This window comes from Saccoglossus kowalevskii, chromosome 3 (genome assembly GCF_978046115.1).
Source record: "Saccoglossus kowalevskii chromosome 3, keSacKowa6.1, whole genome shotgun sequence".
Taxonomy (NCBI): Eukaryota; Metazoa; Hemichordata; class Enteropneusta; family Harrimaniidae; genus Saccoglossus; species Saccoglossus kowalevskii.
In genome coordinates this window covers 35,708,731-35,724,765 of record NC_140643.1, presented here as the reverse complement: position 1 = coordinate 35,724,765, position 16,035 = coordinate 35,708,731, and the positions used below count along the sequence as shown (strand labels likewise).

General features: G+C 36.0%; 1 protein-coding gene across 1 annotated transcript; it reads right to left on the bottom strand.

Moving 5' to 3' along the window:
* Positions 1-2,103: 2,103 nt before the first annotated feature.
* Positions 2,104-8,374, bottom strand: LOC146747853 (sodium-coupled monocarboxylate transporter 2-like). Its single transcript, XM_085496588.1, has 13 exons — positions 8,258-8,374; positions 8,100-8,165; positions 7,800-7,919; positions 7,488-7,642; positions 7,254-7,394; positions 6,961-7,090; positions 6,784-6,872; positions 6,448-6,566; positions 6,142-6,296; positions 5,503-5,693; positions 4,697-4,797; positions 3,043-3,179; positions 2,104-2,316 (listed from the first exon to the last, which is right to left on the bottom strand). The coding sequence occupies exons 1-13, from the start codon at positions 8,357-8,359 to the stop codon at positions 2,269-2,271; spliced, it is 1,554 nt and encodes a 517-aa protein (XP_085352714.1). The 5' UTR covers positions 8,360-8,374; the 3' UTR covers positions 2,104-2,268.
* Between the last annotated feature and the right edge of the window lie 7,661 nt (positions 8,375-16,035).

Here is a 16,035-nt window from a genome sequence, read left to right as displayed (position 1 = left end):
GTATGTGGCGCCCTCTAGTGACCACATGCTAATCAAATTGACGTAGCTTGATGCAAACGGTGTTCACTGGTTCCCGGCGTCCCTTGCTTGGTGAGTCATGATAGTTGAGGCGGGAACAAGCCAATAATCGATTTTTGTATTGAAGTCGTTTGTCATTTAGAATAACACAAATCTCTAAATTGACAAACATTCCGCAATATTACCTTTCGCATTGTGAAATAGGAAATAATTTGTTCTCTTATCTTGACAGGGTTACTAAATTTTAGCTACCGTGCCGTTCTTCTTCGGTAGGTTGCGTTTGGTTTTCTAGAATAAATATCCACGGATCGCTTTTATTACACTACCTACCTTACCCCAGGCACTTTGTCGACAGTTGTATTACGTCTTCTCACGTATTTTTTTTCTTTTAAAGGGCGGTGTTCGTCACGCCGCGTCCTAATCGATATGGGACTCATAATGACGTATACAACGTGTGTAAATAAATTGTTTGTTTACATGAAATTTGACCACGCGCTTCGCGACGTCCACTGCCCTCTAAAGAAAAATGTCATTCCGCTGCCGTCACTTGGAGAGTTTCAAATACTCGTCTACGGACGATTGGTTTTATTTTAGCCATAGTGTAACACAGCTATATTTGTTCTCATCTCGTAGTACATGAACTGAAACGCGATTTGCTTGTCGGCCACAGAGCTCGTTTTTCTGGTTCATGTCTTGGGTAGATTCCTTGATTGAAGGTAGCATTTATAGTTCAATCAAAGCTACGTGATGGGAGGGGGGGTCGTACGTTGATACAGTGTTACAACGCCGGTCCCAGTGGTCTCTCGTCGGTGCGTGCCTTAAAATGGTTCATTTTGAGTCCCAGAGTTTGTAAATGGATTTAATATCATAATATCAACCCAAATAAAAAAGACATTTCTGTCGGTATGGGAGTTTGACTAGCGTATTGTTTATCAGCTTATTTATATCATTGATCATTTATTATAGACATCGCTATACTATGTATTAAAGTTAATTTGTATTTCTAATATTGTATTTCGTGAAAACGAGTGAGTATGTCTACTATTTTTACATATAGCATTTAGATTTGTTTAGATACAATTGTAAACTGCCATTTTGACGTAAGACAAATATCACAGATTGTTTTGGTTACGAGTCATGCTACCTAAACATTCATACCTATATATTGTCTAATAGCAGATTCATGTCTTATTCATAGCACCTTCCACTTCGCCAAGATTGTGTACCAGACACCAGTTCAGAAACTTACCAGTCGTGCGTTCAATAAAGATTATTTTAAAATACCCCCTGTTTCATTCTAAGTAGGCACACTAAAAATGGTGACTAATACTGTCTGAATGATGTCAGTGGCTCCTTGGAGCTTCTACGGCAAGAGCAATACCCAGCTGAGTTTTGTTTCCTATGGCTGAACAAGATAAACCAAACGAAACTATTAATGACAAGAACCTAGTGTTATTGCTGGTGTGAGCATGTGTAAATGATACGCACTCCGACAACGACGTTGATGCAGGGCTATGAATACCATAGTACACAAGCTCTTAAACCCCCTCCTATCCATTGGAATTAACATGTTGTGGTATATACAGGCGCTGTGCCGTGTTTTATTACGAGTGTTAACAAAGAAAAGAGACAAGTTTGAGTATGATGGGTAGTGATTTGGGCAACTTGTGATCTGGCATTATTTATGAATAACAACATGAGAGCTATTAACCTACACATGTGTATTATTGATGTGATGTCACACTGGTAGTAGCAAACTGGTCATGTGACTTTATTAATAAAACAAAATGAATATCCAGTACACAAATGGGAACTGTCCAGGGGGATATAATTACTTAAGTTAGTGACAGAAGAAACGAATACTAGTTTAATTGCTTTTCCATCAGTTATTATTCATGTAACTATTTCATTACGCATGTTTTCAGAATGCCGAGTTATAGGAGAATAAGATCGTGTTCATTTCATGTTCATATTGTTTAGGAGATCAGGTTACGGAAGTTCTTCCTCTTTCAAATATTAGGGATAGAGGGCGCCACCAAGTGATGATGTTTGAGTTACAAAACATAAAAACCAATACGAATAAAGCCATGAAAATGTGGAGAAGTGTTTTTATTTATCATTTATCCAAAAAATTTATAAAAAAATACATGGTCATCACCATCACTATTTGTAGCAGATAATGTGATGCAGTATAGTGTACACTTTTTACACAAACTTGATACAGTATCTCATCACTGTGTTATATGCTTTTCACAGGGAAGTGTTGCCGTCAATCGAATCTCCAGTGCTGGATAATTCCTGTATTAATAATTAGACAAACTTGTTATTCATATTCTTGTGTTTAAAAATTACACTTGGGGTTCATTCATAACAGTTCAATTGGATATTGAGACTATCACGTGACATATTTATGGATATTTGCGAATTGTGGTAAAATCTTTGAAGATTTGACCAGATTTGCCATTGTTCAAATTTGTTCGGGCCGTAGTGCAATTTTGAGATTATTGTTTGGCGACTAAAGTTATATGACAAGTATATTATTATAATATTATACCTCAGACAGTTATTTAAAGAGTGTGTTAAATTGCATGTCGTAAATATAATAGTTGTGTGACACTAGGCAGAGACTCACATGAAACATTACTCTCATAGGAAGCAAGTTCCATGCATAAACGACGTAAGCGAACACTATTTTCAAAGTTACTGTTGGAATACAGTAATTTTTGGCCAACTCCAAACAAGTTTGGTTTATGTGGTCTTCCAGTCCAACTGTTTATGTAGACTTATATAATAAAGCAGTATTAAGGCCAATATGCAACAAACAAACAAACAAACAAACGCACTCATCCGTAACAAATATATATAACAATACATGGTCATAAGCCATGTAAAAAAAAGAAAGAAATTAAATCAGATTGTTCTATAAGCGCTACCTGTCACATATCAACCATAATACAACACTTTGAATAGTATTGCCAAGTATGGTGCGTCACATCATGATATATTTTATTGTCCAAACCTTACCATTTCATTCGATGCAACAAACGCCCTTTTCCTAGTAGTAGAATGGCGATGCATATTTTTCGGGAGACAGCATTTACACAACGAGTAAACCAATGGAGATATCAGACGCGAGTCAATGGTCTTTGGGTCAGTGAATCCTAAATAATACAAAGAAATATATCTGAAACGTCTGAGAAACTGTTGTGGCACATTCAAATACATGTAATATTCATCACATCAAAATAAGTATAATGTATAAGTATCCACTATATCCTGGTATTGAAGAAAATCTTATATTATTGTTCATGTTTGTATTTCTTGACCTTTTAATTATATAGTACAATTTAGTAAAATGGTATACCTAAATATTGATTTAGTGATCCTACCTAATTTGCAAGAAAAAAATATTTGACAAATTGATATTATGGAATTTATGTTATCAATACAATATAGCATTTATTCATAAATCCAATCAACAAAAAATGGCAATATACATATTTTATTTAGGTAAACATCTATGTGTCTTACTCAAAAACGTGTCAGCGCTAAATTCCCAAAATATGTATCACAGTTTTTTTAATGAACGGCATCTGGTTTACCTAATAACAGTCTGGTATATACTTATGACTAAAAGACAAAAGGGCAGAATTACATTTTGTCATAAACACACCAGAAAAGGTCGTAAAGGGAATGTGACTCCTCAGCCACATTCCCGAATACAAACTCATTGCGGTATGTTTGGGTTTCACTTTCCACTTTTACCACATATCTGAAAATATTGTTGTTAGATGCCAGGGTGGTATTTACTACTAAGTTAGCCCTTTTCCAATAAAATGTAGGGCAGTGTCTCGTTTATATATGCAACCACTTTATTTATAAGTAGCACAAAACCACACACAAACAACATATATTAGATCAATCACCTATAACTTAATAACTAATAGCAAATTTATGAATGGACAATATTAACTGGTTCAGCGTATTTACCCTGTGGTCTTCAACAAAGAGTAAACTCTGTCAGCATAGTAATAGTGGGATAGATGGCGATCCCTCTCATGACATTCTCTGTAGCCTCCTCAGTGACTCCCAAGTGAAATTAGTGCCTGGCTCAAAAAACCTCTCTCCTGAGGTTGAGTTGAGCAAAAAAAATGAACATTTGGTGGCATACCACCATGCAGTTCATCAATAATTTTGGGTTTGTTGGTAGCTCCCTGGGATGATCTGCCAGGGCAATGAGGAACCGTTGACTTGCTCGTCAATTCAGTGTTTTCAGTTTTTTCGGTGTCCCAAAACACCATAATGATTTCTTAACTGTGTTAATTTCGTTGTAATTTATCTAGAAGCATTATTTAAGGAGGGTCCACCAGACCATGATGCATGCCCCATATACTAGTACTAATATAACCGTGATAACTACACAGTTTGAATCGAATTTGGAAACCCCTTAGTGAAGTTCGCATGAACATCATACCAGTGAATCCTAAAAGTTCTTTATCAGAAAACCTTACTTGTTGAGTAATGATCTCATTTCATACATCTACAGGGCTATTGTGTCAATATTAATTTCTGTAATGATCTTAAGCAGAGGGCAGCCTACTAATCCCAATATCCACATGAATGATGACCGATCAATCAAAACAGTCCAGTATGTGTTATCTTGTAACTTTAGGTTTACCTGTGAAAAAACTGACAGTTACGCCAACGATCAAAGTAACAGTGAGCTCTAATGGGCTGTACCATAGGTAAGACATGTTTAGAAACCAAGCAAATCCGGCTCTAAAAAGGAGGAAACGGAATTATTAACTGTCGAAGTTGTTTTCTGCTAATGTTTACATTCAAGTTTACAAAGTGAGTAGTTCCGGTTTACAGAGAACACATCTCAGGTTTACAGATTGCTCAGCTCAGGTTTACAGAATGTTCAGTTCAGGATTACAGAATATTCAAGTTCAGGATTACAGAATGTTCAGTTTACGTTTGCAGAATGTTCAGTTCAGGATTACAGAATGTTCAAGTTCAGGATTACAGAATGTTCAGTTTACGTTGGCAGAGTGTTCAGTTCAGGTTTACAAAATGTGTAGTCCAGGTTTACAGGCTGTTCAGTTCAGGTATAAAAATTGTACAGTTGACATAGAGTGGATTATTCAGACATAAGACTGTATAGTTTAGCTTCTTCTTAGACCTTGTAAATATGTTTTAGAGGGATTCAAATCCACACACCTGACAATGCGTTTCATCGTTTTGTGGAGCAATTGGGTTATTGGGTTACGTCGTAAGAAATCTACCTTTTATGGAAGTACAAGATAGATATACTTTATTCTGTTGTAAGGAGTATATAGTAATATGGAAAACCATTAATCTATTTAAATATATTACATTTGTAGATACAATCACAAGGTTACCAAGTATAAACACAAAACAACACCTAACTTATATAATAGTTTTCTTCTGAAATTGAATGTCTAATATATATGTTAAACTTACTCAGCACCAGTGAGGCTACTAGCTGCAGTCGTCGAAATCATGGATGGTTCTGTGGAATTCATTGTGATATTTCCTGCTAGACAACCTTCGGTGGACACAGATAATTGTGGCCAGTATGGCGGATAAAACATCGTTCCAATTATAATCAATAATGCAATTGTGAAACCAGCAAGGACTCCCGTGATTGCACCCTGGATAAGTAGTACTATATTATGTATGTATTCTCCCACAATGTACTCGTGGAATTTTGAAGTATGCATCATGTACTTAATAACTTTTATTATATTACATAATAACAAATGACTGCCTGCAGTAATACTATTTCTGCCAGGTAATTTCTGAGGTTAGTCATTACCTGATTAATAATATCACGACCACATTCTCTGCACTTTCATAACGTCTATTATTTTTTTGTCTTGATATTACAGTTTATTTATATATCATGAGATTGTCTAATATGTTTTGATTTGTTACTTGTACGTATATTAGCAAAAACAGTGTTCGATATATATATATGTTGTTTAAGTACAAGTATATGCCGAAATATATCGCATTTCATAGAGTAGGATTCTTGCCAGCAGCCTTACACAATTAATATTACTGGTATAGAGAAACACACTATTTGTAGAACATACTTACCTTACTGTTGGTCCAGGGGAAAAATATTCCCAAAGTAAACATGCCGAACACTGGCGCCAGAACAAGATTACCAATAGATAATGCTAATTGCAAGATGAGTCCCATTTCAGATACAAGAAATACAAGAAGTATGGCCAGGCATCCATACAATGTAACTAAGTGTTAAGTGGTATATAGAATACTTAGTATTATGTCACTGCGTAACATATAAAGTATTTGAATATTGAAAATATCACTTATACCTAATTTATGTCAAGTAACAGTTTTGCAGTTTCAATGTATTACGAAGACATATATAATACTTACTTGTGACTTTTAAAACTAATGTCGTTTTGTAATCGGATAATTGGGAGAAGTAGTGAAAATGTTTGAGGAAATCTTCGAGAGTAACAGCAGCCAGTGAGTTTAGTCCAGAAGATAATGTGCTGAAAACAAGTAACGCAAGTTGTGACATAAAAAATATTGGAATCCCGTGTTTATGCTGTTATTATGATTTTTATTGGTATGATTTAGAAAAGAACAACATTTCGATCACAAAATGCATTTAGTGAAACCAGTCGCTCAAAGAACACATTGCAGCATACACACACAAAAAGATGTGTAGCCAAGTACATCTAAACGTGATAAAATAAACACAAATACCTCAAAGCTCCACTGAATACCGCAGCAATGAACACGCCGGCAAGTCCAGGTAAGTGGGCAAATGTATCCATTATGAAAAATGCAGTTCTCTAAAAAAAGAAAAAAAGGATCAGTTTCTGTGATATCGATTGACTGGTTTGGTAGATTGAAGGCAATTTAACGGAACTAACATATTACCTGGTCACCCTGAGTGACATAGCCTGCTGCAAGGGGGTCACAATCTGCATATGTAGCATACATAATAACGCCAGCAAGACAGGAAAGGATGACAATCAGCATGAGCATAGGGATACTTGTATACATCGCCCTCACATATGGAACAAAATGTACAATTGTATTATATAGAGGTCGGTACAGGTAGTACATTATATACAAACAACTATTCCTTTTACATTTTACTTTATTGATCTATTAACTTTCAAACCTTATGTAGTGAATAAAACGACACAATAATAATAATATAGACATACTTCTGTCCTTCTCGCACGCTTGAACATGATAGAAATCTCTGTGCAGTTGCTTGACTTATACCAAGGGTTGGTATAACTCCTAAAGTGGTTCCGATCAGTAATGAGTATCCTGTGTGTCGCACGGTAGGATCCATTCGCCAACTGAAAATATCATTAAAACAGAATAATTTATGATATAAATACAAGTACGGAAACATACTCAAATACAATATGATTTGCAATGTGTGCACTTACTCTGTGAAGTAAATTCTGCCACCGTCATCTGCAATTTGCCAAACATTAGAAATACCACCTAGATCAATACAACCTTGGATAATAACAGCGATGACACCAGTAAACATTGCCAAGCTTTGAATTACATCTGTCCAAATCACAGCTTTCATACCACCCTGCAGAGAAACAAACCTCACATTGACCCTACATTACTCAGATGTGAACGCATTGCTTAGGTCAAAACCACCTATTACATTGTGATATTTATTATTTCATGTTTTTCTTTTTTTGCGTTAGATGATCATTATTAGTGGGATTTATGTCCATACTCACCAATGTTGTATATAGTGTACATACAGTTCCTATTGTGACTACTGATATCCAAACATTGATACCAGAAACTGCACTCAATGCAAGTGAAGGGGCATACACCGCAATGGATAAATACAAGCTCTGAAAATATGCAATGTGCTCATGTTTTAATTTATTTTAATTAAAAATATCAACCCAGCAAAAAAAGGTATTTAATTCAGTACTGATATGCGACATTTGTATATCATCAATTCAATAGCGAGTGTTGTAGATGAATATTTTACTAAAAGAAAGTCAACTCTGAAAGCTAGATGCCATTACCTTATATAAAATATAGAAGGATGTACCAATTATTCTTGCTGGTTTGTTGAAACGTAGTTCCAAATACTAAAATATAAAACATTTATTGATTAAACTTTGTATGTTTATTTGTTTATTTATCTGTGAGTCTTTTGTAGATATCAAATGAGAAAGCTCACCTCATATATGCTGGTTAATTCCAGTCGATAGAATATCGGTAAATATAGATGAGCTCCAACAGGAATAATAATCAAATACATAAATATTGTCGTAACATACATCAGTCCATAAGTAAACACCTCAGATGGCATGCCGAGAATCGTTATGGCCGATATAAAACTTGCCATCAATGATACAGACACAGGAAAGAAATGCATGCTCCGGTTGGCCAGGAGATATTCTTTAGTTGTGTTTTGCTTGTTACCTGTACACCCATAGTAGATACCAATTCCAACAGAAACAACCAGCACACCTCCAAAGATAGCATAGTCCGCGATACCAATGGTGGTAGGGACACTCATATTTAATGTCTACCTACGAAATAACAAAACCTCATTTTAGCTATGAGTAAACTATGAGTATGAGAGGAATATTCTATATTCATAACACTCACAGTCTGTGACTCAATATTGAGTTCTAATAGCGTCTATATAGCACATTCTTCCTCCAGAAATTTAAGTTTATATACGTGATCAAAAGGTGTTTCAAAGTGGGCATTCTCTACTGGCCTTGCTCATGCATTATGTGACAGTTGACAGTTGAATGGTAGCATGACCGAGTCTTAACTGAGCTGATACGATCTTTTCTGTTACTTTGGTCCTTGATCCACCTTTCGCCTGTCCGCGCGGATACAATGCATCAGCATTTATTCATTTGTAAGGCATAACCGCCCATGCAGCTGATGAACATGATTTGTATCCCTACGTTATGACGGTAGCTTTTTTCACAGGAAGGGTTCGATGCTGAAAACGATGGTACACTTACATGGTAAGTGTACATTGATAGAGTACTATATAAAAAAAACTTATGTAGTTGTTACCTAGGCAACACGCTTTGACAAGCTTTATTTACTCATCCATATATTCTGATCAATTCTGTTTTTGCATGTTTTTGAAACTACTGATGACTTGACCTCGGACCATATAGCCCAAAAATGCATTCATAAGTTCGTACATAAGTTCCCTGGCCTTAGTAGTTGCCTCCAATAGTAGGCTTGATATCCACTTGAGCTGGATATTCCACCTGGTTCACTGTGTGATGTGTTGATTGATTGGTGGTGCAGGTCAGCACACGCTTCTAATCCATTCATGTATTCATGTATCTTGTGGTGTGATTGTGTTTTATGATCGAAGATTTGCGTACAGAATATCGCTATATATTTTCCAGAATGTATCTAGCAATCAATGTATTTGCGTCGAATCTCGCACTCCAAATGATTGTTCTGACATTTTTGGCTCCATCTAGAATTACATACATTGGCCTTACATTACTCGGATATGAATGTGAACGCGGATATCGGATATCGTGGGACAATTCTTCTATAAAATGAAGACGTTCCACCAAAAGTTAACTCTGGTGTGGTTTCTAGTACTAGCATGTGGTACATTCGCTTCGTTTGCTAAGACCTGATTGGAACAAAAATACTTCTGACAACTGTGTAACCAATTACTGGCAGTATACAAACAAACACCTCGACAGCACTTAGTGGACCTGACTTACTTATACATTCATTGACATAGTAAATCAAATGACAACTATCAAACAATACTAAGCAGAAGTCTTAACGAGTTGTGTTGACCTTCGATCAGGTGTTATTGAATGTAAACAACATAAATAATACCAATATATTTAGTTATTTACTTGATTTGGTGATTCGGCTTGAACATTCATATCTAGTCTGTGTTCATTTAATACGTTCCATGTTTGCTGTTATTTAATTGCAGTCAATCCAGCGAGGAAGTAGGAGTAGGATGTTTGCCTTCAGTGGCGATGTACTTATTTTGATCGTTCGTAAGTTGTTTGCCTATCACCACCTTTGATTAATGTGTTGATACGTGATGTCGGTTACATTGACTTTATTATATTTGCTAAATTATAAATATCATTATTAATTCTGCCATAAATAGGCCGTAATGATAAGAAATCATAGATTATGTGATGGAGATATATGCACATATATAATATGACATTTCATTTTATTTTATAACTGGCGTAGTAGCTTTTTTAAAAAAATGTGAAACGTATATAAGACAGAAACTGACCTATATTTAGCTTACTGTGCTAAGAGGCCAATAAACCACTCTGGTAAACCGGTACAAAGACTTAAGTTTTTACTGCATAGTTTTATTGGGATAACCAGATGATATGTTATTCAAAACCACCTAACTCGGTGGATTATTTATATGCATATTCATGAGGAACAGCACCTACTAAAATAAGCTCGCCAAAACCAAACTCGGCAAAGATGGTAAATATATAACTAAGACTGGGGCTCTGTTAGAACCAATTGTTCCACACTTCCAGTCTATTCTGACATAAGCGTAGAAAACACACACAATATTATAGGTTGAGTTATAATACCATTGTCATTATGTTTGTGAATAAATGAGAATACGCGACACGCGCCTAGGCAGGATGGACATAACCTTTAAACTAAAACGCCCGTGGTATATCAGTTGGAAAGTATGCTATGTCTACTAATATGTCGATATTGTGATATATGCACCTATACAATAGCAATACCAGAGCATGTGACATGGCCCATCCACAGTAGAGGGACTGTGGCCCATCCATTCATCGTCGTGATACACTTTTTTACATGGTGAAACTTATATGAAGTATACTGACCTATACCTTGAATACTGTGCTATGAATCCAATGAACCACGTCGTTACACCAATATCAAGACTTCGTTAGTTTTTAATGCAGTCTCATCGAGGCGATCTTATATACAAAGCCACTTAACTCCGTGATATTTATCTTTATATACTGACCTATATACATGTTTATGTAAACAGTAATTTTCAGAAAATTAGATCAATGCTACCCAAAAACTACAATATTAGGACCAATTTTGCCACACTTCCACACAGTTAAGTGTGCTACAAGTATACAAAACATCAAACTTCATCACAGAAGTACAACGTACACTATCGTGGGAAATGACACATCACACATTTTGAATTTCGTTTTCTATAGGTGATCCACTAAGTTGTCTTGATTTAAATTGATGACGCCCTCTGGAGATCACTGGCCAACTTTTTGCGATGGCTGTTACACTTAGACGCGAGTGTTGTATTTAAGTTATTCAGATAAATACAACTTAACAATAACTATTTGTCTTCTTAACAACCTCATCCAGACCATCTTATCGACTATTTTTGGTCTTGAGGACAACATTCCCAGAAACACTCATGGCAATTCATCGTTTACTTGTTTTGGATGTCTGAAAATAAAGAACCCCCTTACCTAAAAAGTCACTTTGCGCCGAGCTCTATACAAAAATATATAATGCGTGTAATGGAACTAAATACTAAATGAGAGATAAACTATTTGGATACTTGCAACTACAGAAATTGAAAGACACTTTTGAGTAGAGTGATGAACAAAGAACTATGAAAAACGGAGATGTCTTTGCTGAACCTATCCAGTCTTCCTTTCACAATGAGAGATAGAGTGGATGATGGCAGAAAAACATTAAACATACTAAAAGCAGACAACGCTGGTAAAAGTAAAGTGTAGTGAAGTGAAGTCATCAAAACTGTCACTGATTACACTATTGAAGGAGAGACAGCGGATCTCATAAAGGTTAAAGAATTTATTTCTGACAGTTTACTGATCGCTATGGGTTTGAAAGCTCTAACTAAAAACTACACACCATTTACAATGAGTATAACACAAACAGAAGCCGAACATATCTCCAACAAGGACACCACGTATTGTAACAAATGATTCTGTTATGAAAACCAATACCCCCGTAAATTATATTCCAATGAGCTTTGTAGTATACACGCTGTGGGAAAACATGACACAGGTCCAGTAAATATAGAAACAAGACGAACAGAAAATATACCAAGCCCAGCAGAATTAGTATACAAGGATGGCACTACATTTTCTTTATAGAAATACATGTGGTACAGCTTACTACACCTGAGATCTGAAATATTGGCATGAAATTTTAGGCCACTGCAATTATGAAAACAATTTCAAACTAGTGTCAGTATTCGATGCTTTGAAAATAAAGAATAAGTTTACATATGTACATTAGGTACGTTGGAAAAATAACAAAGATGAGCTACTGCCCCATCAGATGTAGTTAAATACTAATCTCTCTAGACAAATTGATCCAATATCCGAAGAATGTTTCAGATATACTATTGTTTTCACACATGATTACACCAGAGCTGTTTTAATCATTTCTTAAAAAGGGCAAGTGACACGCTATGGAAAGATTCTTAGCTGGCTTAAGCATTACGTGTGTGAGAACAGACAATGGCAGTGAATTTATGTTAGACAGATTTCTGTCACACCTTAGAAAAAAAACGTGTTAGACATGATACTTCTGTGCCTTATTCGCCACACTCAAAATGGAATGGCATAGTGACATCTGAGTACACTCTTTGAGGTGGATAGATGCCTACTTGTTCAATTAAAAATAACAATTATTACTATATGATGTGATGGCAGGTACATTTATACGTGACATGTATTATAATAACTGCTTAGAAAAGACTACTTTATCCCAACTAGACGGAAACCTGACATAATAACATGCGAGTATTTGGGTCTGAATGTTACGCATGTAAATAAGTCAGACACCCGATACACAAAAAACACAATCGCGAAGAAAGAGAGAGAGAGAGAGAGAGATATCATCACAAAATGTTTGATTTGACATCTCATGGATTATGTTAAAACTGCTCATTTCAATGCTCCATTGGGTTTCGAAATTTACACGGAGCAGTCTGAAGGTTTTGAAATTCAATCTGAATATGAAAAGAAATTAGTATATAAATTAAACAAATTTTTGGATGGTTTGAAGCAATCAGGTAGAATAATGGTGGAATACTGTGTTACATGATTATGGGTTTACACACGGTCAAGTTAACCCTTGTATATATGTGACATGAAAACCAACTAAAAAAATGCTGAAGAGCAGCTAAACATGTATTCAAATATTTGGAAGACATTCATTTATAAATTACGTTATAGAATGATTTTGTATTGATATGCTATAACGATGCTGATTGACATCATCAGAAGATAGAAAAGTTCTTCATGGTAATGTTTCAGTTGAACTGAGACTGGTACACTTATTGCTTGGAAATCGAGAAAACAACGGTAGTTCTGTCATACCGCGGGGCTGAATATTTGACGTTTGCAGCAACCACTCACGAAAGTCTACATGTAATGAAAGAAATGGACCCAAGATGTCAATTAAACCCTGCTACAATGCTTGAGGACAATCAGGAAACTGTTGCACTATCCATAAATCCTGTCCGTCGACAGAGATCAAAGCATTATCATTTTATTTCTACTTAATTGAACAATGGTGAAATAGCCATTATACATTTTACTAACGTGGTGGCTGATATGATGACTAAACCGACAGAGGACCCACCGAGATACTAGTAGTAGTAACATGAAAACATATGTATCCTTGTGCTGGAGAAGTAGTGGACACTCACAACAAACAGAACAGGTTGGAACAGGACAACACAGGCCAACTCATGAGCTCTGATAAGATGCACAAGAAACTGTTACACATGATTGAATAATGAAATTGCCTAGTGTAAACATTCTCACAAATATATTAGCATGGCTCTGCTACAATTGAGCATGTATATTCTCATCTGCCATAACATAGGTATCAAAACTGCCACAGTCATCAAAAACTTGTTCAGGTAATTTCATTCCTGCATCTGTGATTTGCTGTACAGTTTCCAGAAAATTATTACACAGAACGATAACATTTATAAAAAAGCACAGTGCTGAAGTTCACTTTGAGTATACCTGATATATAATCTTACAATTGCATACGAGTCGTCAAAACGTAGTTTGGTGACATTTGGGAATGATACCAAGATTTAACAATTCCATGAGAACATCGCGATGTTCTTTTAACACACCTTGTATAGTTTTAATGCGCATACAATCATCCGGAATCACGGCGAAAACTTCTTCAACTAGCTTAGGTCAATCATTAATGTGCGGGGTAGTTCCTCTGGCCAATGATATTGTTACACAGAATTTGCATGTATTTTCCCCAGCCATTCACGCAAACTGCAAGTCAAGGCTATTACCGCACCCATAGTTGTTGACACTTTGCAGTCACCATGATGGATGTATTATGACGCATTTGCGCCCCCCGAGACTGACCTTGTATTCTGGCTACATTTACTGCCCTTTCATACCCGTTCAATTTCTTTTCATTATTTTATCCAGATTTCATGATATTTAATACTTGAAACCAACCTACATTTCACAGTCACTCTAGTTTACCTTTTTTTTTAACCATGTTACTGATCAAAAGAATTATCACTCCTATCATGCAATCCCCCTTAGTATAACGAATTTACAGTAGTTTGATGATATAGCGCCCTCTTGAGTGAATGTGTCTTGGTTGCCGGGTACACGTGATTTATTTACCATCTGCAAATCATGGCTAATCCAGCGCCTTCAACGATTCTTGGAAACATAAAATTCTGTTTGATCAGCATTACGGGTGAACGTGTTTTAAGAGTAAGTCAGACGCATTCATTCCCACCACAAATTTGATCATGCTGTCTCGCTACTATCACCGTCTGGAAGGTGATACGTTGCTGCTTCGTTCCCGGTAGTGTCTCTCAAAAAATGAGTGGACGGGAACCGGTTCGCACTTCTCACGTTACCCCCACACATCTCACGGCCACTGAAGTACGACCCGCGGGTAATTAATATTTATAACATTTATAATATTTCAGGCTTCAATAATTTTGGAATATTTTTTTTTAGCAAATGCATTTTATCATTACACGAACCACCATAATTTGCTTTGTAAATATAAAATTGAAACATGTTATTACCCAAAACGTCACAAAGCGCGAAGGCCGGAATTGGAACCCAGTCCTCTAATGTGAATTCATCACACCTTTCTATGAGAGAGGGGTTGCTTACCATTTATACACAAGCGGGGTATGTTTCTTTACTATTGTTGGCTTTTATTTTCTCTACTGTTGCTATACCCAATTAAACCCTATAAAATGGATTCGTTGAGACGCTAGAAACTAAGCACCTTTAAGCACCCCATAATCTCCGGCGATCCAATAAGTGGACATTGGTATTCGACTATTCCAGCTGAATGCAAAACATATTCAAGTTGTTTGTTATGTATTAACTTATACCACTCTCGGAGCTTTGCGTTTCTTTTTTGATTACACCCCCACTCGCATGGTTATAACGGCTTTTACAAAAAGACGTGGACATTAATGTTTGCATCCGATCTTGTAGTAAATGTATATTGGTTACAGTAACGTATGGATGATATGGCGTTGCGGGAAATAACCAAGCAACGTTGAAATAATCGCAACAAAATAGTTATGCATACAGAGTCATGTGTGTTTTTGAAACAACATATGGACCACCCATATGGCAGTCTCAGTCGCTGTCAAAGACGCTGACCTTATATTGAAAACATGGGTTTCACAAACAAAAAGTGGATTTCTGTTCAGGTTGATATTGTTTTCATCTATGAAAATTGCGTTATGTTTGTTGATTAGTTTAATGAAATTTTTCCTGCATTATTTTTTTTGCAAACATTTACACGCGAGTTGTTATGGTCAATCCCTGTTAGAATACTGAAATATCTAGGCGATGCGAACATCATACCTGTCAAAGGGTAAAGGGTGACACGTAATATCAAATATTCGTGGTTCATATTTGGTGTCCGCTCTACCTTTTAATGCTTGGCGAAATGCGT